The sequence below is a fragment of the Apteryx mantelli genome, chromosome 26 (genome assembly GCF_036417845.1).
Source record: "Apteryx mantelli isolate bAptMan1 chromosome 26, bAptMan1.hap1, whole genome shotgun sequence".
Classification (NCBI taxonomy): Eukaryota; Metazoa; Chordata; class Aves; order Apterygiformes; family Apterygidae; genus Apteryx; species Apteryx mantelli.
The window spans coordinates 7,070,956-7,097,070 of record NC_090003.1 but is presented as its reverse complement, the minus strand read 5'-3'; the positions used below and the strand labels follow the sequence as shown (position 1 = coordinate 7,097,070).

The 26,115-nt window shown below is 45.9% G+C and overlaps 2 protein-coding genes across 3 annotated transcripts; one reads left to right on the top strand and one right to left on the bottom strand.

Annotated features, from left to right (window-relative positions):
* Nucleotides 1-204: 204 nt before the first annotated feature.
* PLOD1 (procollagen-lysine,2-oxoglutarate 5-dioxygenase 1) lies at nucleotides 205-18,063 on the bottom strand. Of its 2 annotated transcripts, none has more exons than XM_067310965.1 (19): nucleotides 17,902-18,063; nucleotides 13,341-13,435; nucleotides 12,671-12,807; nucleotides 11,146-11,309; nucleotides 10,694-10,806; nucleotides 8,947-9,010; nucleotides 8,031-8,128; nucleotides 7,616-7,717; nucleotides 7,375-7,506; nucleotides 6,993-7,114; nucleotides 6,409-6,513; nucleotides 5,848-5,973; nucleotides 4,918-5,059; nucleotides 4,273-4,386; nucleotides 3,928-3,993; nucleotides 3,467-3,571; nucleotides 2,912-3,058; nucleotides 2,495-2,620; nucleotides 205-2,234 (listed from the first exon to the last, which is right to left on the bottom strand). In XM_067310965.1, exons 1-19 carry the CDS (start codon nucleotides 18,002-18,004, stop codon nucleotides 2,079-2,081), a joined length of 2,217 nt encoding a protein of 738 aa, XP_067167066.1. In that variant the 5' UTR covers nucleotides 18,005-18,063; the 3' UTR covers nucleotides 205-2,078. The 2 variants fall into 2 exon arrangements, with proteins under 2 accessions (XP_067167066.1, XP_067167067.1); XM_067310966.1 differs by having other exon boundaries at nucleotides 13,341-13,432.
* A 2,432-nt stretch (nucleotides 18,064-20,495) lies between these two features.
* On the top strand, nucleotides 20,496-25,890 carry KIAA2013 (KIAA2013 ortholog). Its single transcript, XM_013940047.2, has 3 exons — nucleotides 20,496-21,492; nucleotides 22,485-23,338; nucleotides 24,893-25,890. The coding sequence occupies exons 1-3, from the start codon at nucleotides 20,496-20,498 to the stop codon at nucleotides 24,917-24,919; spliced, it is 1,878 nt and encodes a 625-aa protein (XP_013795501.2). The 3' UTR covers nucleotides 24,920-25,890.
* Nucleotides 25,891-26,115: the final 225 nt, after the last annotated feature.

The window sequence follows — 26,115 nt, the reverse complement described above, 5'->3', positions numbered from 1 at the left end:
CGCCTATACGTCATCGCCCGGCGACCGGCGGGCGCTTTCCCAGCGCCTCATGGGAGTCGTAGTCTGAGGGGGCCGCCGCGCCCCGCGCGAAGGCTCACGGGAGCTGTGGGCGGCGCGGGGCTCCGCGCTGGGAGGCGCCGCCGCCCGCAGCGCCCTGCAGCCCTTCACGCCCCCGGGTGAAGGAACGACACCCCCGAAACGCCACCGTTTGGTAATGGTTTAATGCAAACTCCCCTGCTTGAAATTGTACATCTTGTGTGAAATACCAGAGCGCGGGAGACCCCGAATTAACTGCAATCACTGTACTGGGCAGAGAAAAAACACAACGAAATAACCTGAAAAAATATGCTGAATAAATACATACACCTTTTCACCATCTTCTCAGTAATTGGCCTCTGAAGTCCCTTCCTTTGGTAACAGCATGTGAGTCATTTCATCGGGATTGCAGTAACAAGAATTGTTAGCTAGTTAATTTTTTACTTTTCAAACGGATTGTCCCTGCCTGGATTTTTCTCCCTTTGGTGTGCATGAGTGTGTAGCATTCAAATAGGCCTAAAAAGCACATGGAAAGCAGCGGAAAAGGGTCTGTGTCACCTTCCCGGGGTCCGTTCAAACTGTAAGATTCCCTGTCCAAACACACAAGCCTAAAGCTATGAGCAATTCTGCCTGCGTTAATATGCCCAGTACTAGATTAAGTGTCTCTACACCTGACAATTAAATTAGATGGTAGAGTCTGGAGGCAGAGAGAACTTAGATGAGGAAGACTTTTTTTCTAAGAACAATTTTTGGTATTGATTTACTGCTTGTGAAATGTACTAGTATGGCAGACCCAGAAAATAGAAGTTTCTAATCAGCAGAGCTCATAGACAACGGCAGAAGAGGTTTCTCCCCGTTCCCCCTCCAACATGCATAAACCACAATTCTATTCTAGACAGATTTTTATACCCACCAGTTCACCACAGGCTCATGGCACTTTCTAACCACACACTTTATCAGCCTCGCCCCCACTGCAGAAGCGTCTACAGTGGAGTGTTTTCTTTGGGAATTTCAAATAATGGGAATACTGAAAATTGATCTCCTCTAAGTAACAGAGAACAGTTGTTTTACAGTGATGGCTCACTCAAGTTAGATGCAAAGAAAATTATTAAAACAATCACTAAAAACTGGAATGAAGCCATCAAAACCACTGGGGCCTCTGGATTGTTATCAGATGATTAGAGCTTTTGACAAACTTAATATGGGATAGAGCTGAGCTGATTCAGCAATAAAGCCCTCCTGGCAGATCTAGTTGTTCTCAGCCTTCCCTTTCTTAGATTTTATCTACACATACTGACCTGGTCTGAATTTGTCTGGGTATACATGCTCCCTTCTAGCTGCAGTAATAGAAGATAGGGAGGCTATTTTTTTTTAATCTCTTCAGCCTAATCCCAGAGGTAAAGTGTAAGAAGCATACCTTCCTTTAGCTAACAGGAAGCACCTAGACGGCCACTGCTGCTGCTTTGAACTTCATGATACGTTTCCAATGAATGCAAAGAGGTAAGGAATCAGATGAACTTCAGGCTCTTACTACCGAGTTTCATCTGATATTACATTTAACTGTTATGACTCCTGGAGCCAGCTCCCTGATTGATTTTATATTTGGAATAGTGTCCAGAAATGATTCTCTAATGTCCATTCCTGTATATGCAGTGGATGGAAATGGGCTTCCAGCTACTTGGAGAGAGAGCTTGTGACTTGCCTCCAAAAAGCTGGATTTCCAGTCCAAGAAAGCATTTCTGTAAAGCCAACCGAGCAGTGAAGTTTCAAGTAAATTGCATTTCCAAGAAACAGTGGATGAGGAGAAGAATCGGAAATGAAGGCACAAAATCTCCTTCCAAATTCTACAGCAACGTTCCTAGGTATTACCTGCAGTATCAGAGAGGGAGATCTTCCAGTAGTGGAGTCTTAAAATATCATTAAAAATCAATATCCAAATAGCTTTGATCGATGCCTTGGAGACTTTCAGCAGCATTCCCTGCTTCCACTCAAAGTCAGCAGTGAGTGGGGCCAGGGAAAGATCCTTCTTGTGAAGCATGGCCCTAGGGGTCAAGAAAGGACACTGCGATATAACGAGTCCCTTTGGTGGTTGGAAGGCCTTCATGATAGTGGGTCAGGCGTCCTGGATGCATTAGGGTCCAGCCTTTCCGTGGAGCTCGAATGGAACAATTGTAGCGCAGGAACCGGCAACCTCCTCCCTGAGAGGAACAAAACAAGAGAGGCATCAGCTTGGTAAAAGCATGTCAGGGAAAGGATCTCTGCCTTCTCCTGGAGGCCCTTCTGAAAGTGTGGGAAGGTGCTCAGGGAATCCCTTGCCACAGGCATTCAAAAATCCACTATCCTAACCCAGTCATTAATTGCATTTCTTGTTGTGAAGAACCCAGACATGGATAAGGGAAGGGTTTCCCAGAAGGCTGGTACTGCATGTCTGGCTCTTGACACACCCACAAACACTTACCTCGTAGTCTATTCCAACTCGGTTCAGAGCAATGTTAATGGTAAAGGTGGAAGCATCATGATGAGGCATTAGAGAGGGCTGCTCATCAGGCTTGTAGCGAACTACAAAGGCTAGCTCAAACTGAGTCTGCAGGGAAGAAGAACAAAATACACACATGTTACAGGGCTGTAGTATTCCATAGCTACTGAGCTCCAGGCATGGTGTAACATTTAAATTGTATTTCACCGCTAAGAGAGAAGAGACACAGTAAGTCAGGAGAATGTTCTCACAAAATCATGTATTTCTTGATGCATATACTGATGTCATACTCCAGGGTGAGTTCCTCCATACTGGGAAACAGTATACATATCGGTAGGAGAACCTAGAGGCCTTTCCTTTACACAGTCGCAATAGTAGGAGGTGCCAAGGTATACCTACCTTGGTATAGTATCCTGGGTACAGTTTCTCTGTGATAGGTGCAATATAGTCCAGAAGAAACTTATACCACTCTCTTTCAAAGCCAATTTGGTTCATGTGGATGTCAATAGTTGGGACATTCTCATATCCCCCTTGTATTCTGCTGTCCTGAAATTGAATCATCAAAACATCTGTGAGGATGGGCACCTTGGACTTCAAGTATGAAAAGCACTTGTTTCTGGTAATTACAAATAATATAAGGTTTATTCATCAGGATTTTCAGGATGGAAAACTCATTCCAAACATTAATTAAACCCACAAGGTAGACAATATTACCATCAGAAGGGCTGAACATTGTAGCTTCAGAGGATACTACAGAGGACTCAGAAAAAACAATTCACATATGAGAACGTGTGCAAAACCACAGAGTTAATCAGAAGCCAAGTTAGGACTACTGCCTCCAGTTTCCTGGTTTAACCACTGGATCTAATGCCATCCTAGAGGAGACACTATTGCCACAAATACTCATGGAAAATGGTGTGACCTAGAAATCAAGAAGCTCCTGCTTTTTCTTACCGTATTGTCACCTGTGGACCACTGGCCATAATGTTCCATTTCTTCCACCAGCTCATCACATGCAGCCTCAGTGAATATGGGGAACCAGTAAACATCTGGGCAGGGCTGGAAAAAAGTGGACAGGTCAGAATGGCAGAAACAAGGGCAGGTGCTTGAGAAAAGAGGAATTAAACAAGACAGATGGTAGGCAGGGTCAGATTAAGTGGAAAGTAACTAAAATACTGAAGATAGAAATTTGCCTTCTGATTCATGTGCCCCGTTTCTACTTAAAGGCAGCTGAACAGGTACTTCTAAAAGAATGATTTGGCCCTAAAAATACTTTCAAGGTCATGTTTCCTCTGGATCTGAAAGACTTGAGGTAGTGCTGAGCTGCTTACTTCTGAGAATAAGAATGGTGATAATATAAGCATTATCCTGATGCTAATCTCCCATTCTGATGGATAAGAGCAAAGTTTTCTTACCACTTCCACCAATTTCCCTTTCAGAGCTGCTGTGTAGTTTTCATGGATGTACTTTTCTCTCCAGTCCTGCAGTTAAAAGATAAGCAAATTAGTCATTTTTGTACAGCCTGGCTAAAGAGGCAATGAAAGGTCAGGCGCTGCAACGGCAGTATTTCTCAGGCTTTGGAGATCTAGATGTCATTATGAATCACATAAACACCCTGCCTTTAAATTCTGTGACTGTGCTCCTCATCCCACCTGAGAGACATCATACAACAAAGCCTGGACCTTCCTTATTAGTGAAGCTGATCATCAGATCTTCACATCCCACACCGCTACGCCTGCTGAGCATGCCGGTTATCTCACCTCAGGATTGCTGAATATTTGCCAGAGGTCATTGTGGAGATGAGTTGTCTGATAATTCTCCAGAGAGAGTATGTGTCCATACTGATGCCGATTTGTCAGGTACATGAAGACTCCCTGCAGGACAAAGGGAAACAATCAAGCTGTGTTTCCAGGCCTCACATTCCTGTGAGCCATTATGAAATATAAGCACTGGACAGTTCTCGAGTGATGATGGCTTTAAGCTGTTTATCTACTCATTCTTTCTCCCATGGGCCTTCACTTCAATTTCCACCCTGGATATGAGGAACTCTGAAAGGTTACAGCCAGAGCCAGAAATCCTGTGCCTGTCATCAGCCAGGGATGGAAGCAGAGTAGAGCAGGAGCCCTAAGATGAGGTTCTTCCTTTTTCTCCTGCTGTCCCCACTTAGAACAGCCCTGGATAGGTCCAAGAACAAAAATGTGATCTGCATTTAATGCTCCCTGGCTCTGGGTGGTTTCACAGCAAGACAGAAATCTCACACTGTTCCAAGACTCCATAGAATCAAGTAATGCCAATGCATCCTGTCCCATGGCCTGGCAGAGGTGAATGCCTTGAAACCACTTTAGCTTGTCACCTCCACCATGGCATGTACTCCTCCACTGCCAGCTTCTGTCTCCTCAACTGACCTGATTCCGAACATTGTGGCAAAAAGCCATGTCAGCATCCAGCTTTCCGCTGTGGAAGAGATCTCCCTGGTCAAGTTCTGATCGCAGAGCGTTGGCTTTAACCATGTAAGCGCCACTGATATAGGGAACGTTCCAAAGCCCGCTGAAACACAGAAGTAGGAGACTAAGACATGAAATAACAGTAAGAAAGAAACTGCAGGACTCGATGGGATGGCAGGCAGCCCTGCAACATCAGCCAGGCTAGCCAAAATGAGCCAACTCAAATCAGTAGGGAGAAACCATACCAACAGGAATTGTCATTCCAGGAAAAATCAGTTCTATTGCCAGAGCTTTTAAACAGCACAAATCCTAGTCTGCTGTGAAAGCAATTAATTGCTACTGTGTGTTTCTGTTAGGGACATAATTAATGGCTTGAGCCTCTTCCCAGAGAGATCAACATAATTTTTTTTCAATGATTTAAAATAACTGAACCAGCCAAAAGTGCATAAGCTGATTTCCAGCATTTACTGCGCATACACTGACCTAAAAAAAAGGGCTCCTCAAGAATATAAATGAAACAACAATAATATTTTGTGAATCTTTCATCCAAGGATCGCCTACTGTTTTATGAAGACTATCTGATAAAGCTTAGAAAGCTTTTATGGGATTTTAAGAATCACACTAACTATAATATGCAGGTGGGAAAACATGACATGAATAAAATGAAGCTGTTTCAGCTGTCAGAACTCTCAACCCCTTACTCTGATCATAAGGAAGTCGGCCTGAAGTGTGTATGGTCTCTGTACAAGATAGAACCCATAGCAGGTTCCAGTTAGGAATGCAGACTTTCTTTTTTTATACACAAGCATAGTTGTGTTTGATGACCATGTGCAGCAGCAAGCTTTATATTTAAGGGATTCTATCAGTAAGAAACTATCTTTGTATACTCACACCCTCCGCCTTTGAACAATATCCACATAATCTTCCGAGCGGGCATAGTACCCATCAGGGCTCAGTGCTCCCCAGAAATTTGACCACAACTTCTCAAGCCGACTTACCAGCGGGGCAATCACCAGCCTGCGAGCACAAAAGAAAGGGAATTGCAAGACAGGATGCTACAAAGATTTATAAACCACACAACTGTAAGAGTCAGATTCTCCCTCACTTACACAGCTGCTGCTTCTACTAACTCTGGTGGAATAAAATTCTACTTAAGCAAGGGCAAATGCCATCACAATCTCATATGTAACTGCATCCAGCCACAGGTCTCCTAGAATCTGATTTGTTCTAGCCATTATATAAAGGCAAAGCTAGGGATGATTTACATCCATTGCCTAAAATTCAGGGATTGGCCACTACTGTAAAAAATGACCAAATAAGAGGCATTTGCTGAACATTCCATCCCCAGCAGGGTTCACCTAGTGCCTTACACATCTCACAGTGATAAAAGATCTCACCATATTCCCAATGTGAAACACGCCCAGTAAGGATTACACAGACCAAAGAACTCACTTGTTCTGTTCAATCAGGATCCTTAGAGTCTCTGTGTTCTTCAGAACTATGTCAGCATCCAAACTAAAGTAATAGTCACAGTCAGGATCCTTTCTGCACAAATCCCTACGGTCAGAGAGCAAAAAAGTCAGGTGAAAATTCTCCTAGGACAGAGTAAGAAAAGGGACAGAACAGCAAGAATTTCCTCACTGTCTGGCCTAAGGGTCTTCTTTTAGGCATTCAGAGAAGTCAAAATTCAGTTAAACCTAACAGCTCAGAGGGCTAGCATAGTAAAAGCACATCAGTTTCAGTAGCCAACAGCACACAAAGATGTAGCCAACACCACACTTAGCCAACTTTGTTTTCCAGCACAAATGGGTACCAGCGGGTACCCATTTACAGCTGGCCCAAATCCAGACCTGAGCTTAAACTTACACCTCCTGATCACAGCAAGATTCTCTGCTACTACCTGACTGAAAGAAGAGAAACATCTGCTTAACAGTGATGATTCTCAAAAAAAAAAAAAAAAAAAAAAAAAGGATTGCCTTAGCTTGCCTGGACACAAGCTGACTCTGGTAGCCCTCAAGTTTGGCCTCTTCACTTACATGCCCAAGTTACGTGCTTCAGCATTCTCCACCTCATCATCTGGCCCAATCACTTTGATGGCAAGATATTCTTTGCCGTGCTCCTCAACAAATGAGTCCACCTGCGTCAGGTGATGTTGTTCCTATGCCAAAAGAAGAATAAGGAAAAACAGGTGACATGAGCTCATCCCAGGCTGCTCAGCCTCCTGTTCTTGAGAATGCCAAACCAGGTGAGCAACAGCTCTTTCCATCTCTACAGCTTTACTGCTGGATGGAGCTATTTTATAGGTGCCTTTGCAGATAATACTGCAGTTATAGAGCCTGGCAGTCTAGTCAAAGGTTGCAAAGGTGACTGGGGCAGTAGGAAGGCATTTTCCCAGCATTTGCTAAGAACTTTACTTACATGGTTGTGAATGAAGAGCTGGATCCGTTGTTTTGGGTAATGGAGGTTACGAAGCCGCAAGAAGAACTGGGAGAGGAATGGAGTGGGCTGCTCAATGAAAATGCCAATCAGAATCAGTGGCAACGCATCATCCTACATTCAGTGAGAAGAGGAAAGAAGTGGTGGCTCATGTATGACACCAGAAACACAAGATCCCATTGTAACACCTGTTTCAAATGCTTGGGATAGACATCAGCCTTACCTTAAACCCTGTGAGGCTTCGCAGGCCTTCATCACACACAGTGCAGCCAGTCTCAAACGTCCATATTTGAGGAATGTAGTTTCCCAGGTAGTTCAGCTGCAGCTGCAAAAGGGAATTTGCCATGTTCCACACACAGGGCAGAGGAGTTTCTTTGCCTCCACCCCCTGGTGTGAGATCAGATTCCGTCAGAACTTCATTTACCTTCTTCCTGGACTAAAAAGTCTGAAAAGCACAACAGCCTGAGGGTCTAAGTACAAGCTGATCTTCAAACCAGACCCATCTTGCTGCTATGGCCTTGGACCATGGATGCAGGTAAAGTCAGTATGTGGGAGGATAGTAGCCTGATACACTCACGCACAAAGGGTCACTTTGCAACAAACTCATACCAAACCTTTCTCTCAGGGCTCCTGCTTACCTTGGTGGGTCCATTTCCATGAATCACCACAGGCAGAGTGTCATATAACAAGTTTCTTGCTCTCACTCGTGCATTTTCAAACTTCAGAACCACCTCATCTGGAAATCACATTGCCATCACGTTATCAGACAGCTTTTATTAATAATTAGCAACACAATGCCTTGTTCCTACTGAACAATTGCTAGAAGATGAAAGCATGGACCTGGACAGCCATATACAAGTAGTTTGAGGACTACAGACTATATCCAGGAAGGAGAGAAAATGTTCAGAATAGTAGACTAGCTCAGGTTTAAGCTCCAGTCTTTCATTCTTATAATGAGCACAAGAGCCAAAAACTTGGCTCTTGCCATTTTTTACCTGATTAAATAAATAGGGGTTGAAGCAAGCCAGTAAACTGAAAACATTAGGCAGTAGTCCCAGGAGAATAGGTGGATCACATAAGCCAGAACTAGAGTAATCAGCTGGTCAGAAGCCTGGTGCGGGTCAGTGAGTACTCACTGGCAGTGTCTGGCTGCATCTCACCTTCTATGTCATTCCAGACACTGTTCTGAAGCGGAAAGAGAGGCAGGCCCTAGGCAGGGTTGTGTGTTATTACTTGCAGTGAAGTCCCTCCCAGTTTCAATCCGTAAGGCTAATGCAATCTGACATACTTGGAGATCAAAGTGGCAAGGAGGTATAAGATGGAAAACCTGACCTGCATTCCCCCAAGTGAAGAGGGAATTACAGTCAGAACCTAGTTGGTCGCAGTGGAATTGCAAATAAATCCCAAGACTCTGGCAGAGACTTTTTACTGGGGCTTGTTCTTCAGGGATAAGAATTTCTGAAATTTAATCCCTTCACCCACATCACAGCTTTATTTCCGGTGTCAGCATTCAGTTGTATTCCAAGGAGAAATGAGCCTCTTCTTTCATCTCACCTAATGCTCCATTCAGGTTCTGGAAGATCCGGCTTCTTTGGTCTAGACTGATGTTGATACTTTCCTTTAGAAGAGTGAGATAAATAATCTTAATTAGAACACAAGCAGGCACTCATTTTTTACATGTGACAGACTCTACACTAAGTAAAGATACATCAAATTCTTATAATCATTTTCATATTCTCCAAGCCCTGAAGCCTGAGAACACTCCCAGCTAATCCTCATTTTCATTTGAATTTGAAACAATTCACCATTTCTAAAACGGTTCAAACATGTTATATTAGGCTAAACCATATAAATAAACACTTTAAAACTGCTCTGGGAGTGCCAATAATGCAGAAATATGAAGCATATTAATGAAGCACACTTGCACCACAGTCATATAAAACCCATGTATAATACGCAGGACTGCCAAGACAGCAAAAATATCTGCTGTGAAGGCAGTTTCTTGCCATCTATCCACAGGGCTAGGGTTACCCCAAATATTGCCCCAGGCACCAGTGTCAAACCAGAACACAGCAAGGGTGTAAGGCCAGCTTGTGCAATCTCTGTTTTTATCCCCTGCTGCAAGTCACACTCTGACTGGATTTCTGTCACACTAAAAACAAGCTCTGACTTAACAGAGTTCAGCGTTCCTCCAGGCGTCTGTTAAGACTGATTACTGGAGAGGACGGCAGGGTGCTAACATCCGGTGTCTGAATGCCAAGTCAGTGGAACTACTCAGCCTTTGTGTGGCACAGGACCAGAACTGCAGATGAGAATATTAAAGGAGCTGTTCATGTTAAAATATCACGGGCCACACTCAGACTTGGGGAGGTAAAAAAGTGCAACTCCTTTTCTAACCAGTCTGAAGGCGCTTTCCTATTTTTAATGATTCCCCCTGAGTTTACTGTCACAGTTTTACTTCTTAGTTCTCAAGCATTTGTGGCATCCCTCACAAACAGCCTGCACTGTGTTACACAGAGCTGGGCAGGGACAACAGAAGCAGAATCACCCCGTGGGCTGGATTAATGTGTACTACAGTATGACACATGGTGTTGGAACACATGATGCTTACGGGGTCCATTCCAGTCTTCAGTATGATGTTATGTGGCATGCTACATAGGCTGACACAATTTTGAGGGCCAGGATCTAGAGGTATTTGCTGAAGGCAGTGGCAGCCTCTTCGTTCCAGTAGGGCTACCCAATGTGACGCCTATGACCCCTGTCCTGTGGCACATCAGTAGTTACAAAGCTGTCCCTTGTATCACCTCAAATCTGCTCAGGCCTCATCTGCCCCTGTACCTACAATGTACTTCAGTGCTAGGCTGCGTACGCCTTAAGTTAGTACTGCAGCCTGCAGGGAAGATACACACTTAAAGTTTGGATTTCACATCCCTTGGGAGGAGACTGATTGGTTCCACGACAATCGACAGCTTTAAACATCGGCACATACATATATTAGTATGAGTTTACAATGAGACTTGTTTTAAGATACCTGTGTTCCTAGTCAAATTTTAAGCATAAAGATAAAAACTGCTAATAACAGAACAAAGGGTGTGGTTGCTAAAATGCAAATTTCACAAGGGAAGTGGATAATGGGACATACTAGTGGCCTCTTCCACGTAAGGCTGCTAGAGCAGCCATTACAGGGCAACATATACATGGTTAACTTCTTTTACTGTCAGCAGGGATGCTGCATGGAAATGGATCAGCTGCAACGCTTCTCAGACAATTCCTCCTAACACCAAAATTCAGGTACACTTACCCGTTTTTCTGGATCCAAGAAGATAGTGGTATAAAAGAGCTGGTCACTGTCATCGTCTTCTCCCTTCCACTCTTCCACAAGCTTGTTCAGGTTTGGAGCATAGCCTATGAAGCCTGCAGGAATAAGGATGAAGAGAAACACAGTATTTCAGTCCAGACAACCCAAAAGTACTCATGCATACACACACTCACTTCTTTCACACAAAGTCTCACTCCACCCTGTGGTGCAGCAGAGACATATCAGCTTTCAGTAAAAGCATGTATAAATCACCCTTCCCAGCATGGAATGACACTGGGATAGAACCCTTAATCCTCAGCATCAGAAAAGCTCAGATACCCATCCCCTGAAAAAATCATTCTCACTGCAAACAGCAGGTTCCTATCCTCTAGATGTGATTCATAGCCATGTCCCTTCCTGCAGGAAAATGACAGGAGCCTAGCTTTCCCTCTTACCTCCAGAGCCCAGGAAGCGCTTTCCATCTCGCACCTGAGGGTACTTGACTTCCAACCTTCTGTCAGGATAGATGTAGTTCTCTGCTGAGAAGACAACTTTGCTCTTGGCTTGTTTGAACTTCTTCAGCAGCTCCGTGGGGCCCGATGCAAACAGCACATCATAACTAGAGTAAAAGATAGACAAAAAAGGACAGAAAAGTGTGGAGTCAGGAAAACAGGCCAGTGAGAAAAGCAACTAGAAACAGGGGATTCATTTAGAATCCCCTTCTTTTAGTTCTGCTTCACAATATTATATTTTTGTCATAATTACAACTAACTAAAGTGCAATCTTATTCATAGAGTGGAAGATGTTACTTAGAAATCAACGGGAAACACAGATGGATCTCAAGAATCCAGACAGTCCACTGACTGTCTAAAAGCAGGATCAAACAGGTTTACACTGCCCCAAGGGAAGTTACTTTGAACATTTTTAAGCATTTGCACTGCTGGAGATTCCACAGCGTCTTGATGCAGCGTATTCCCATGCTTAACCATTCTTACTTTTAGAAAGTTTTCACTAATAATGAAACCAAGTCTCCCAAGCTGAAAAACAGGCTGATCTCATCTTGTTTTTATGCCTTTTGGAATTGTGAATCACTGATGCCCTCACTCTTTGTAACAACCTTCCACTTGCTGGAAGAAGATTTATTCTGCCACTCCTTTGTATCCACACTCCTTCTTTCTAGACTAAAAAAAACCACAGGCCATGCTTTTTACATCTTTTGGCATCTTGCCACTCTCCACAGAGCTCTCTGCAGTTCTTCAGAGGTGGGGACTATGCTGGACCCCAGTCCCTGGATATTGGACTCCAGTCATTGTCTTCTCAGTACTGAGCAGAACTGACTAATTCCCAGTGCTCCCAGAATGAGATCTGCATTCTCTGCAAGAGATTTGCATACCTCAAACTAACTTTTGGTGAGTGAAAAATTTGCTCATTCCGGAGATGAATCATTCCCTACCCTTCTAAATACACGTAGACACTCAGAGCTGCAAAAGATGATCTCCCTGTCATGGGAGCTAAAGATACACACTTGTATCCCAGGCCTGCTTGTTTCTGGGCACAGGAAAAGGCACTGAGACTCCAACCCATCATTTTCCCTCTTCACATTTCTCTGGCCAACTAATTGTGTTGCAGTCTGCCTCACAAATAATTCCACTGAGAAAGGCCTGCCCAGATCCACAGAACTTGCCTGTTTGTTTTCTGGAGATAGAGGCAGCCAAATTCCACCCTGGCAGAAACAGGTATAATGCTATCAACTTTATACAAGAGCTGGAATCAGCCCATTACAGTCAGACCTTCCCAGCTGCCACGGATGCAGCTCACACCAACACTCAGGAGACTACAGAGAATTCAGGGGGAAAAAACGCAGGAGATCTGGACACATCTTCCACAAGTAACCTACTTCACAGTTAGTTTCTTCTTAGTAAGAACCTGTCCAAACAGCCTTATAATTCAGTTCATGGCAAATCCTTTCCAACCCATTACCTTTCTGTGAAAAGGATGATCAAGTCTTCTTTATCTGCATACTCCTTTAAAGCTGATTTCAAGAGACGGACCTTCTGCCCACCTCCTGCTGGCTTCTTGTCATCTCCACCCTGCCATTCCTCATCCAGCCCCAGCACCTAAAGGAGACAGGCAAAAGGTCTACTGAACAGGTCATTTTCCCAGCAAGACTCACATAAAAGGACCAGAACTCACAGCCTCACCAATCCTGATTACTCCCAATGCAAAACAAAACAACAAAAAAAACAATTTCAGGATGGAGGCACCAGGCATATATGCCAGTCTTTGAACTCTCCTCTGAGATGGAGAGTCAGAATAACACATAGCACAATAAAAAAGTACTCTCAGCAACAGTGACGGGAGCTTCCCATTTTGCACCATTACGTTTCAGCATTGCAGTGCAAATGTGTCTTGGGGCTCCCCTGAGCAGGAGCCATGGATCTCATCTCAAGCCACTATTGGGGATGGCATAAGAAAGACTGCTGCAGAAATGCCAGCTGCCACAGTATCTCTCAGACAGCCGAAAGGGCATGTCCTCTCTTGGGCTTTTGTTTAATTACTTTGTGGCCAAGTCTTATCCATTCCACACTCAAAGGAGTGCCCATTTCAAAATTCCCTTTCACCAGCTACTACTGAGGCTGTTGGCCATCACCTGGACTTTGTAGTTGAAGAACTGGGCTGATCTTCTGAAGCGTCTGAATCCCTCAGTTTGCTTGGTGGCAACAGTAAGAACGAGCAGGTTTTCTGCTTGCAGGAGAAAGCACAAGAGATATACGATCAGTTTGCTTGTTTTCACAGCCTACTGTTCCATATTTAACAAAGAGACTTTACTATCAGACACTGAGCCAAAGTAGGAACTGTTATTCTTAAAGGTACCTGACAGATTTGACAAAGGGAGGTCATTAGGAGTAAAACTCAGCCATTGAGAAGTAAAGCAACTTTCCCAGTATCACACTTCAAGTTAGCCATGAAGTCAGGAATAGAACCTAGGAGTCCCGACTTTTGCTTAAAGAGCCACTGCTGTTCATGGACGGAGATTATGTCTGCTCTACACAACATTGACAGCTGTCCAGGTTCATTTCAAATCAGGCAAGGGAGGCAGTAAAGCCAAGGAGCAACCATATTCTGCTGAGAAGCAAACAGCTTGCTTAGACCGCACCCAGTTATCCCTACGCTACAATCTTAAGCACTATAGGTGCTCTCACTGCCCACAAAGCTTCAGCTCAGGAAGAAAATCAGCTTCAAATCCCAGTTATTTGCTGCCTAGATTATTGGCAACACCTACAGAAAAAAAAAAAGACAGCATGGAAGTAGACAGTGTTTTTTCACTGGAGTAACTAACTACCATATGGGACAGAACATCGTAAAGGTGCCCAGAACTTTCAGTGTTTGATTGAAGAACCCAAAACTAACTGCAGTGCAACTAAGGCTGTTCCTTTGCTTTGTACTTGTGCAGCAGAGATTAGAACTTGGTCCTGGGTAAAAAAATGGGGAAAATATGAAATTTAATTGAGTTATGAACTGGAAAAAGAAAATACAATTTATTGAGTGTTTTTTTACCCTGCTAGTGCAAGCTACAATTCTTCAGTTTGAAGAAAATTAAACTTGAAAATAAAAAACAGAACCACTACAAAATGCCCATTTGGAAGTCATGCATACAGTGCAATTGGCTTTCTGTCCCCCACAGAGTTGCACTCAGCATTGACTGCGTGTAAGGAAAGCCAAAATTAGGCTAAATGTTATTATTCCCCCTCCAGGGCTGCTCCAATCTTCTGCTGTGTTCCACAGGTGTTTTTCAGATTTTTCCATACATACACAATGTGAATTTAATTCTGCCATCACTTTCATTAAGATTCCCCTCCCAATCTTGTCCCTTAAAAACGAAGTTCTCTTTCAGAAGTTTCTCCAGGGTAACACTGGAATATGAATTTTCTGTGGAGGTCCTGGTTTCTTTTTTGTAATGATTAAATGCTCTACTTCATCTTAATACCTTTACTTCAGTAGGAATTTGTATAGGCTCTGGCAACAGTGTGTTTAAATATGAATCCTGCCATCCAATTTTGACATCGGAAAATACCAGGAATAACTGAAAGGACATTTTCTTGGCTTGAGCAGGGTCCTCTTGGAACAATGAATTTTCCAATGGATGTACCAGATGTGTCTTCCCAGTGTACCCAAACTGATATACTGGGCATGTGGAGTCCAGTGCCCTAGATAGGCAGGATTGAAGAGCTGGGATACTAGACAGACCTGACAAGGGTATCAAAAGTAAAACATAAGAGTAAGGCTAGAAGTTAGGAAGTAAGAGGATGTTCCCAAGGACAAATCCTTTTCTCCATCAGAATAAAGAGAAGGAAAGATTGAGAGCAGTCAGTAAAAAGTCAGCTTTAACTGTATTTTTTTAGACATTCATGCAGACAGACAAAGGACTGACAAACAAAAGAATTTGAATCCTGCGTTAAGTGCAATTTCTGAAGGCAGATTTTTAGCTCTATGAAGTGCATTCCTAATCCAGCTCCTTCAGCACACTCCAGTTAGTTGCATCCTGTCTAGTCACAGGGTGCAAACAAATCAGTAAAATATGAATGTCCTCAGGGAATATGTTAAAGCCATTAAAGTTTCTAGCCGTATGATGGCATGCAGAAAACCATGGCAGCTTGATCAGATAGCTCTGAGCTCACAGTTTCTGAGAAGGTGGAAATCATACTGCCGGGGGGGACAAACGTGGGCTTGCCAGAGAGGAATGTAAAAACAAACATCAAATTCTAGTACCTGAAAAGGGAGAAGAAGGCATATGACAAGGATAATAGAAGAAAAGAATGACATTAGCCTGGCTGCTAATCCAGCCTGAATTCTGAGGAATCATGTTAAATAAATTAGGAATTCGTTTTCCTGCCATCACCTCAAGAAAGCAACAAACTGTTTATATGTCGTTTAATATGACTGCCAGAAGTTTGCTGGACCAGATGAGAGAGGGAAAGGCTCCAAGGGATGAGCAGGAAGCGGTGTCGTATTTCTAAGGCAGAAAAGGTTTCACTGTGCACCATGTGAACTCACAGGAGCATGGAAAAGCCAGCACAGAGACCACAATCCCCCCCACGCAGAATTCCTCGTTAAAGATTCCCTTCTCATCACTGATTTGCAGGGAGCTCAGTTTCTGTTCTGAGAAATCTCTGCAGTAGCGAGAGTTTTCTGTCCCAAGAGACTTCTCACTCCTTCAGTCCAGTCCTGGAAGTGCTGTGCTGAGCTGTGCCGCCTCGGCTCCTTCCCCTTTAACCCCTTTTTCTCCTTCTCAAAGTTCTTGCCGAAGACTGGCGCAGCTGATAGGCATTTCCAGAGACAGAGCAGTAAACTCTTCTATTTTTTGACTTCCATAGTAAATGAAACTTTTCATCTTTTTTTTTAGATATTGTCGTCTTTCTCCACGCTATCAATGCACATTCAGGCTCCTTTCTTGAGACACAAATCACACATAACAGATTGGCAGCTTGGAGCCAGTGGAACTCAGCCAGGTTACACCAGTTGAACACCTGACATACCACCTCCACCACACAAGGATCCTTCTGATCAGGGCAAGACATTCAGTAGCACATGGAGGCATTTTTAAACCTCCAAAAGAAGGTTTATGCTTCCTAATCATCCACATCACAGTTACTTTTCATACGAGGAAATGGTAGTTCATTTTGTTAAGCTGGGCCCCCTGGACACACTGACTCCTTGAGCCATGCTGACAATTATAAATGTAAGAAATACATTTAATAATGGTATGACTGCAAAATATGAACACAGTGTGGTTCGACAAAGCAAGCACTGGACGAGGAACCAGGGGAGCTGGACTGTATCACTAGCTCTGCTCTGCAGCAGGGAGTCAACTTGCTAGCTCTCCATTTTTCCATCTGTAGAACAGTAATAAATGACATTTACCACTTGTGAAGTTCTTTGAGCACTACGGATGATTCTGTATGGACAGGATATTAGCACAGGGACTTAATTGTGACATCAAAATCATAATGAAATGATCAAGTAGACTTATGAGTTTTTACAAAGAAATTGGTAAAAAGTAGCGACGAGTTCAGTAACAAATTTTAGAGTTATTTACTTCCGCCCTGACTCCACAGGGAAAGCACAGTTGCAGCTGCATTTTTGAACAAGGGATGAATTTATCCCTAGGCTGTGCCTTGGGAAATATTATTGTGCAGCTTCCTGTTAAATAACATTTAAGAAAATATCATTAATACTGGGATCAAATAGAAAAATCAGTGCACAATTTAGTAGTGGATAATATAATCTCTGCATTAAATTTACATTTACCAAGGTTTTTTGCTAACAATTTAATTAGAAGTACAAATAATTATGCTTAGAGCTTTTGCAGAGATCTGAAAGAACTTTTAAGAGAGAAGATAGGTATCATTTTCTCATATTACCTGGGGAAGCTGAAGCACAGAAAAGGTAACTCATTTTTTTCTTACAGCCATACTGGAAGTAAACGACTGAATTGGAAAATAATTAATTCCAAATCCCTTTTCCTAACCAACATACCTCACTGTCTTTTCCCAAAGCGGGCCCCAAAAGCTTGTTAAAAGCATGAAAGATCTGAGGTGCATAAGAAAGGCGGGATGGCACACAGAGGTGCATTTCTTACTCCTATTTGTCTAACAGTTCTCCTATATGCAGAAATAATACTGCTTAGTTATGCCTAAAGAATTCCCCTTCCTACTCTTCAACAGATACATTTTAACTTATATTAAAGGCAATTATAAAAGCATCAAGCATAGTCAAGGAAATATTCTAGGTAACAAAATGAAAACCCCTCTTAATTGCTACTTCTCTCATGAAGACAGAAATAATTATCTAAACTTCTAAGCAGAACGACAGTGCGTGAACCCCCTTGTCAATCTGGTTGATCTTCAGTAGCTTCCCTATTCCTCTGCTGTTCTACTGATTGCTCTTGGGACCACGTACCAACCGAACGTGTGGGGACAAAATAATGTTACCCTGGGAGCGTCGTGGCTCTCAGGGAACAGCGGGGCCAGTTTGGGGATCCAGTGCGCTCTGTCGCCTGACTCCTGAACGGCTTAAGTTCAAAAGCAGGAAGGGCAGACCCAGGTGGGACGCAGCCCGAGCGGCCGCGAGTGCTCCACCGCGACGAGGTGGCGTCCCGGGCTCCTGCCGCCCCCTCGGAGCCGCGAGTCCCCGGCGCGGACCCCCCTTACCTTCCCGCCCGCCGCCGCCGCCCTCGGCCCCGAGCAGCGCCAGCACCGCGCAGGGCAACGGCAGCAGCGGCAGCAGCAGCAGCAGCGGCGCCGGCGGCACCATGGAGGCCGCTTCTCGCCCGCCGGGAGCCGATTCGCACCGGGCGCGGCCCCGCTCCGCAGGCACCCGGCGGCTGCAGGAGGCTGCGCGGCTGCCGGCGCCTCTGCCACGCACCAGACCCGCCCGGCGGGGGCGGGCGGCGGCGGCTCCTCCTCCTCCTCCTCCTCCCGGCCCCGGCCCCGGCCCCGGCCCGCCGGTTCGCCCTTACCCGCGGCGCTGGTCCTCGCTGCCGGGGCTGGGAGGCCTGCGGCCCCCGGGCGTGGAGTCGCTCCCGGCGGCCGCCCCCGGGGCTGGGCTGCAGCTGGCTGACACGGTCCTGGAGCGGGGAAAAGCAACAGAAATGCGTTAGCGCCGCTCTGCACGGCGGTGCTTCTTTCCACCTGTCATTCCGTATCGTCTACTTCCCCGCGGAACACGAAATCCGCTGCAGTTTTGTTTCCTACGCTGGGTGTTTTTCTTCAGCTACACACGCTCCTTATGTATTACGGTCATCTGTGTGTCCTTGTTGTGCTCGGGTTGCTTGCTCTAGTGCTGGTGACTTATACGTGCGTATTTTTTTTTCTTTTGCCTAACTTTGATAAATAAGCAAAATAAACCTATCTTACAAAATTGCACTAGTTTTTAAAAATTTGGGGTTTGTGGCCATTTTTATATTGCAGTGAATGTATGACTTAGATGCTGGGAAACACTTCTGAGCCTGCAGAACACCAGATGGGGAGCTACCTCTCATATGTACTTTATTTGAGGCCTAAAGCAATATATTATTTTTACTTAAGTAGATCACTTAGCTGGACTGGGGGTACGGAATACACAGCTGGAAACACACAGGGAGAGTCATCGTATGAACATCAGGATAATGCACAGTTCTCCCTCATTGCAGAGTTCAGGTCGAATAAAAAGCTCAGCTGTGTAAAATCCTGAGGCCCAAGTTTGCTGTTTTCTGCCAGCAAACCACCTCTTGAAATCAACAGAAATCACAGAGATTATACGATTCAATTTTTCAGAAGGAGAAGAATGTAGGATCTTAAAACATTAAGCACATATAAGGAGAGAGAAGAGCCACGTGTTACTATGTGTAATATTTTCCATGCTTCATATTAGCGTCCTCCCAAAGAACTACCATTTTTTCTTTGTTCAATGAGAATAAGCTTGAGTCCATTCAAAGCACTTTTGTCTCCATTCCCTCTCCCCAAGGCAGAGACTCCCTTATAATTACCAGGCAATCAGAATAGTCCTCATGCTCAAATGCTGCACTGCAGGCAACAATCCCAGGAAATACTAGCTCTCCCTAAGATGATGATTTCAGGAAACTTCCTTTTCCAAAGCTGCCGTTTTCACTAAATAAAAATAAATGAAAAAAAATGAAAAAAGATTCTTTCACTTCAGATTTCTCCAGTACTTCCCAGGCCAGGACAAGCCCCCATTAACTCTTTAGCAGCCTCTTTGATTTAAGTGGGGAGCCACAACAAAGGTGTTCAGCCCCTCACCTTGAAAGCCCAGACTGAGATTCGATCTGGAGTTTTACAAGTTGCACGTTTCTCAATTTAAGATAGTCACATCTCTCTGTTCTAAAATTAAAGTTTTTTTGTGCACTTAAACTCATAAATGCATCGTTGTTTATACTGCTTTCCTCAGACTGTCCCTGTTTGACAGCTGTTTGCATTCTGCAGCCATGCCAACCCAGCAAGCCTATTTTCTTCCTGTTTCTATGTTTGCACGGCTTTGCGCGCTCTGGCTGGAGCTGGCCGCCTCTCTTCCCAAACAGCGGCAGCTGCCAGTGCAGATGTTCCTGCGAGTACGTGCAACACGTGCTCCGAGCCAGGCGGCAACTTCCTAAAAACCCGAGAGGAGCAAAGCTCGGGTTTCAGAGCAGCCTTGCGGCTCACCAAGGCCTGCGGCAAATACCGGCCTTAACGAAGTGTGCAAGGGGGCAGATTTCACCTTTTTTTTGGCACAGATTCCATTCCCCCTCTCCCCCCAATAAAAACCAAGCAGCTCGTTTGGAGGGAGACGTTAAGGAGCCCAAATCCCACGCGGCTCCTCGCAGGGAGCCGCCCAGGACGGCCTCCATCTTCCGCGCCCCTTCGCTGCGCAGCTCGGCGGGCTCTGGCCGCCGGGGCGTTTCACGCCGCACCCCGGCGCGCAGCGCTTCCGCACGGCAGCGCCGAGCTCTCCCTTAAGGCCTGTCACAAAGTTTACGGGGCCCCGGGCGGGAAAGGGGGGGGGGAGGCCCGGGCGGCGGCGGCGGCGGCAGCGGCGGGGCGGCGGCAGCGGCGGGGCGGTGCCGGCGGCGCCTCAGGGGGCGGCGCTGTCGCAAAGCGTCGCGGCGCTTCCGGGCGGCGCTTTGCGGCGGCGATGGCGGAGTGAGGGGAGCGCGGCGGCGGCGGCGGCGGCGCAGGCTCGGGGCGGGGAGCGGCCGCGGGCGTGCCGGGGCCTCGGCGGCGGGCGGAGGGGGCCGGCGGGAGGGGGGCGCCCGCCGCCGCCGCCGCCGCCCATGTGGCTGCAGCAGCGGCTGAAGGGGCTGCCGGGGCTGCTGTCGAGCAGCTGGGCCCGGCGGCTGCTGCTGCTGCTGGCGCTGCTGCTCGTCGCCTACTGGTACGCGGGGGCGGCGCGGGGGCGGCGGGGCGCGGCGCGGGGGGCCGAGCCCCGCGGCGCCGCCGCCCTCTGCCTGCAGGCGGCCACGGGCGCCTGGCGGGCGCAGGCCGAGCGCGGCGATGCGCTGCCGCTGCCCGACGAGGAAGGCGGCGGGCGGGGGCTGCCGGGCCGGGCCCTGGCGCTGGCGGGCAACGGCTTCCTGCTGCTGGACGTGGCCGCCGGCCGCCTCTGGGTGTCGGCGGCGGGCGGCGGCGGCGGCCCGGCGCTCGCCACCGAGTACCCGGCGCTGGTGCGGCTGCGGGCGCTGGGCGGGCGCGGCGAGGCGCGGGCGGCGCTGGCGGCGCTGCGCGACGGCGCCGTGCGGCGGGTGCGCTGCGTGCACACCGGGCCGGCGGCGGCGGGCGGCGGCGGCGGCGGGGGCGAGTGCGTGACCGTGCGGGAGGAGGTGGTGGCCCACCGGAGCCGGCCGCACCTCTACCTGCAGCGCATCCGCATCGCCAACCCCACCGAGCGGGTGGCCGCCTTCGAGGCCTCGGCGCCGGCCTCGGCGCCCTCGCTGGGCGGCCGCTTCGCCACCAGCCTGGAGAAGGCGGAGGAGCGGCAGTTCCTGCTCTCCTCCGGCCGCCTGCTGCTGCCCGGCAGCTCCAAGGTGGTGCTCATGGTGGTGGCCGCCAAGAAGCTGGTGAGCCGCGTGCAGGTGGCGCCCAAATCGCACTTCGACGAAACCATGCTCTCCGTGGTGTACACCTCGGAGCCCATCGAGGCCTCCAGGCTGGAGGAGACCTTCAGCAAGCTGAGGGAGTCGGCAAAGAAGGAGATGCTGGAGGTGATGCAGATGGGAGTGGAAGATCTTTTCCAGGAGCACCAACAGACCTGGTCGGATTTGTTCATTTCAGGTAAGGAAGGTGATGCTCAGCTTCATATGGTTGCTTTACTGGGGGAGCCCAGCGCTCAGCGACCTGGTGCCTGTGAGCTCTCCAGAGGCTCCCTCTTCCTCATATGTTTCAGTGGCTGAAGGGAAGCTGTGGGATAATAAAACAGCGTTCCTGCTTTGGAACTGGGAGTACTTTATAAAACTTAAGTTGTCCTTATTGCATAAACAAAATGATAAGAGAGGAGAATATTTCTCATCATAATTCTGGGTCTGCCGCTAGCTCTTGGTTTAGCATGAGTCAAGTCACCTGCTGCTGGAAAAAAGTAGCTTCAGGAAATAGGTGTCACTTGAGAGACTCCGGGCCAGACTCCTAGACGGCCATGCCACTTGTAATTGAAATGAAAGAGGGGTACTGGTGCTAAAAACACTTTGCAAAGTAGGCTTCACTGTGTCAGGCTGGCTTTCAAGTCTTCAGAGACTTCAATGACTTGTCCAGCAATCCAGCTCCAATTTGGGAATAGGGCTGACCTCCAGTGACAGGGTGAAGGACAGATTTCTTCATGGAAGTTAAGGACTGTCCTGCTCTTACTGCGGGCAAGCTTTGCCTTGAAGTTTTTTCTTGGCCTTGTGTAAAAGAACAGCTGCCCAAGTAATGTAGTACTTACTGTTTTATAGCCAGTAAAAAGAGATGTTACTTTGACAGGTCTTTCCTGCAGAGTCATGGTGACAGTTCCCCTAAGGCATCTGTATATCAGCTAACTTTGCCTGTAGTGAGAGTTCAGCTTTCAAACTCTAAGTAGCAGAGAATGTAGCTAAGAAAATAAAAGGAGTGGAGCTCTTGACATTTCACTTCAGTGTTTCATAGATGAAGATTTCTTAGCTGTTGCCAAGGTCATCTGAGTATTGAACAACATCACATAGCATGCACAAATCTGAACTGCTTTTTCTCCTAGTTACTGTCATATTCATGTGTCATCCTCTGACTGCTTTTGTTGTTGTTTTCATTTATTACAGGCATCGAAATGAGAAAGATCACAGATTTGCATACACCATCCAGCGAGACAGTTAACATGACCCTCTACTATGTGCTGTCGAGCATGCCAGCTCCTCTGCTAGATCCGCTCATTAGTGGCGAGGACAGAGAGAAAATGGAAGCCAGCTTGAACTATGCGGACCACTGCTTCAGTGGCCATGCAACCATGCACGCGGAGAACCTGTGGCCAGCGAAGCTGACCAGTGTCCCCCAGATCTTGCAGCTCTCGGACTTGTGGAAGCTAACTCTCCAGAAACGGGGATGTAAGGGTCTCGTGGCAGCTGGGGTCCATGGACTCATGCAGGGAATGGTGCTTAGCTTTGGGGGTCTGCAGTTCACAGAAAACCATCTTCAGTTTCAGGCTGACCCTGATGTACTTCATAACAGCTATTCCTTACGTGGGATCCATTACAATAAGGACTTGATTAACCTGGCTGTTCTGCTGGACGCAGAAGGAAAACCCTTCTTGCATGTGTCTGTGAAATTCCAAGACAAGCCAGTTAGACTGTATGCGTGCGAGGCAGGCTGTATGAATGAGCCTGTGGAGCTGACCTCTGAGGCACGAGGTCATACCTTCCCTGTCATGGTGACTCAACCCATCACACCGCTGCTTTATATATCGACAGATTTGATCCACTTGCAGGACCTGAGACACACACTCCATCTAAAAGCTATTCTGGCTCATGAGGAACACATGGCCAAGCAATACCCAGGCTTACCCTTCCTGTTCTGGTTCAGCGTGGCCTCCTTAATCACACTGTTTCATCTGTTTCTGTTCAAACTCATCTACAATGAGTACTGTGGGCCAGGAGCCAAGCCACTCTTCAGGAGTAAGGTATAAGGCTGCTGCTTTTGGCTGCTCTCCACTATCATCAACCTAATTTTCTGTCAACTGTGCCTAGGGAGGTTCTCTCTCTGACTGTGAGGATTTTCAGTCTCTCTTGCAACAAGTGATCCATGACCTCTTCTTGCGAAAAGTAGGATTAGGGCAGGGATTGGAGTGGTAGGGCTCACACAGACATTAAAAAAGATAAATCCATTGTCAGTCCTTCTTAAACATTCAGAAAGCTGCAGTTTAAGGCAGATGTAGCTTTTCTGTCCCTTTTTCATTCACTGGTGTAGAACTTCACTTTATTTAAGAGAACAGCTGCAGCCCTGATAGTAGATGCTGTTTCTTGTTACACAGTGAAGGAATGCTTGTGACAGGGTTTCTGTACTTGTCTTGACTACTGTGTGGGAGATGTGCATGCTTGTCTGCCTTGTTTGAATGTGTGATGTGTCATACGAGAACACACAAATGCAAGCTAGGGTTCTTAGGCAAGTCAAGGCACTGACTTGTTGGGTCTGGGGTAAATGTTCATAGGCACCTAGACACTGTTCAGTCCTCCATCCTACCACATTTACCAGCATCATCTTGAAAAACTGCTGAGCTAGTGTTTCTAAAATAAATACGAAATACATAGCTGCTCTAAGAAAAAGGCTGAGTGTTTTTTTTACTGTGAGTTAGAGGTTCAGATTTCAAGCTGTACTGCATCTCACTTCTGCATAAGGGAGTTGAAAATCTTGCTTGGATTGCCTTAGAATTAATGTCTGGGGATGGGAGGGGATATGGCAGAAGGAAGGACAATGGTAAAAGGTTAGTACAGAATAGATACTAGACAGTGGATTCTGCTCCTAGTACTGGTACTTTCTGGTTGCATATTGATGATAATGGAGTGGAAATGAAAAATTAGACTGGATTTGCTGTGTGAGCTAGCTGTATTGTTCAGAGGCAGTTCTCCTTAGGGTCAGATAGAGTTAAATGTGGCTTGCCTTTTTTTTTTTTATTATTTTTTAAACAAAAATTAGGAAGCAGTTAAATAGAGCTGTCAGAGAAAAAGCTCTGGCCTTAGATTGTCCTGTTTTTCAAACTGTAATAGCAGATTAAATTTTGCCTAGCTAAGGCTGGACAAAAGGTACTGGACTAAATTTGATATTCAGTATGCCTGGGGTGTCTAAGATGAGCCAGCAATGGTCCTGTCAGCTCACTGGCTTTGTAATGTTGAGCACTGGAGTTCAGGCCTGATCCCAAGCAGGTCTGAATAGTTGTCATCCTTTGAAAGAATGAGAGTTGAAAGTGCTGTGGCTAGACAGACAAACCTAGGAGGAGGTAGGCTAGAGAATGCATATCAAAGAAATCTGCAAAGAAATACGCCTATGATCATGATCAAAACAATGCAAAAGGAGGAAGCAGTCAGGAAGTAATTTGAATTTTTGTGTATACAGCTGTGTCCTGAAATTCTAAGTCTGTTGCATCCTTTTTTTTCACTGCTGTCTATTTGGTTGCCTTTGTCATCTATGAGACTTGCCTTCTGCCTTTTACAAAATGACTTGTTAACCATTGTTACAGGTAGCTGTCCCTGACACCATTCACTGAATTGCTGAGAAGCTTCACAGCTACAGACTAGCACCTCTTCGTTCTTGACACTGCAAAAAGTCTTGCAGTGTATAACGAACAAGTATGTTTCCTGGTCTTAACTGGACCCACTTAAAACGAAGATGGTGCAGAACTTGATTCGAGAAACAGGGATGAACTGGAAGCCAGTTGAAGCTCAAAATCTCTGTAGCAGTAAGCAAAATTAATGGTGTTGAAATAACACCTTGTTTTATTAATTGAATGGAAATATCCCAGTGTCTGAGTGAATTTAACAGTCCTGCTTTCAGCCTCTAATTGCACAAGATGTCTGACAATTCTGCAGCTGAGAACAAGGACCTTTTGAAAGCAACAATCCTTTTGTGCCTTGTTAAGAGAGGAATCTGTGACTTGGAACGTGTGGTTATTCAAGAGTTTATCCCAGGAGCTCGTGTAATGGACATGTTTCTTTTTCCTTGTAAGCTGTTCAGTTCCCTAAGAGTAATCCATGTGGTGAAAAATACTTGAAAATATACAGAGTCCTTTGATATTTTGATTCTTTTTTAATTTTACAGGAAAATAAAGAATGATGATTCCCTTCAGAGAGTTAACTTAACTAGAAAACTTAGTGTAACTTCCTCTCTGGTATATGTTTTTTAATTTATTGCTTGGGGAGTGGGGGGAGGGAAAGGATGTTAATAATTTTGCCTCCGCTTCAGTAACAAGTTGGTCAAATGAACTGTAGATATCTAAGTGATGGTAACAGGTTTTTCAGCCTTTATCATTGTAGAATGCAAAATCTGTTTAATGAAATTGTTTCTGGATTTACACTTGGAAATGCTGATCTGTGAGTTTCCTATTCTGAGCATATTGAGACTTTGTGCATTGATTTGTTTTGGCTATTGGGGGAAACATCCCACTTTCTAGTGATTTAAAGATTATTTGGTTTTAAAATACCAAAGCTGTTGTTTCTAAATAAATACCTTTCAGTCTAATCTGACTACTGAAGTTTTTTTTTTTTTTTTTTTGTCTCTGTTCTCTTCCCCCCTCCCCATCTCTGCTTTCCCTCAGTTAAAACAAGCAGAGCCTTATGTTACATCTGTAGCCAATATCAACTACAAAAGTGCTTGGATTGAAAGGAAATACCATGTGGAAAATAATATGTAAAAGGGGCTAAGCTAGGAACAGACACTATGATCCCAGTGTATTCCAGGTGAACA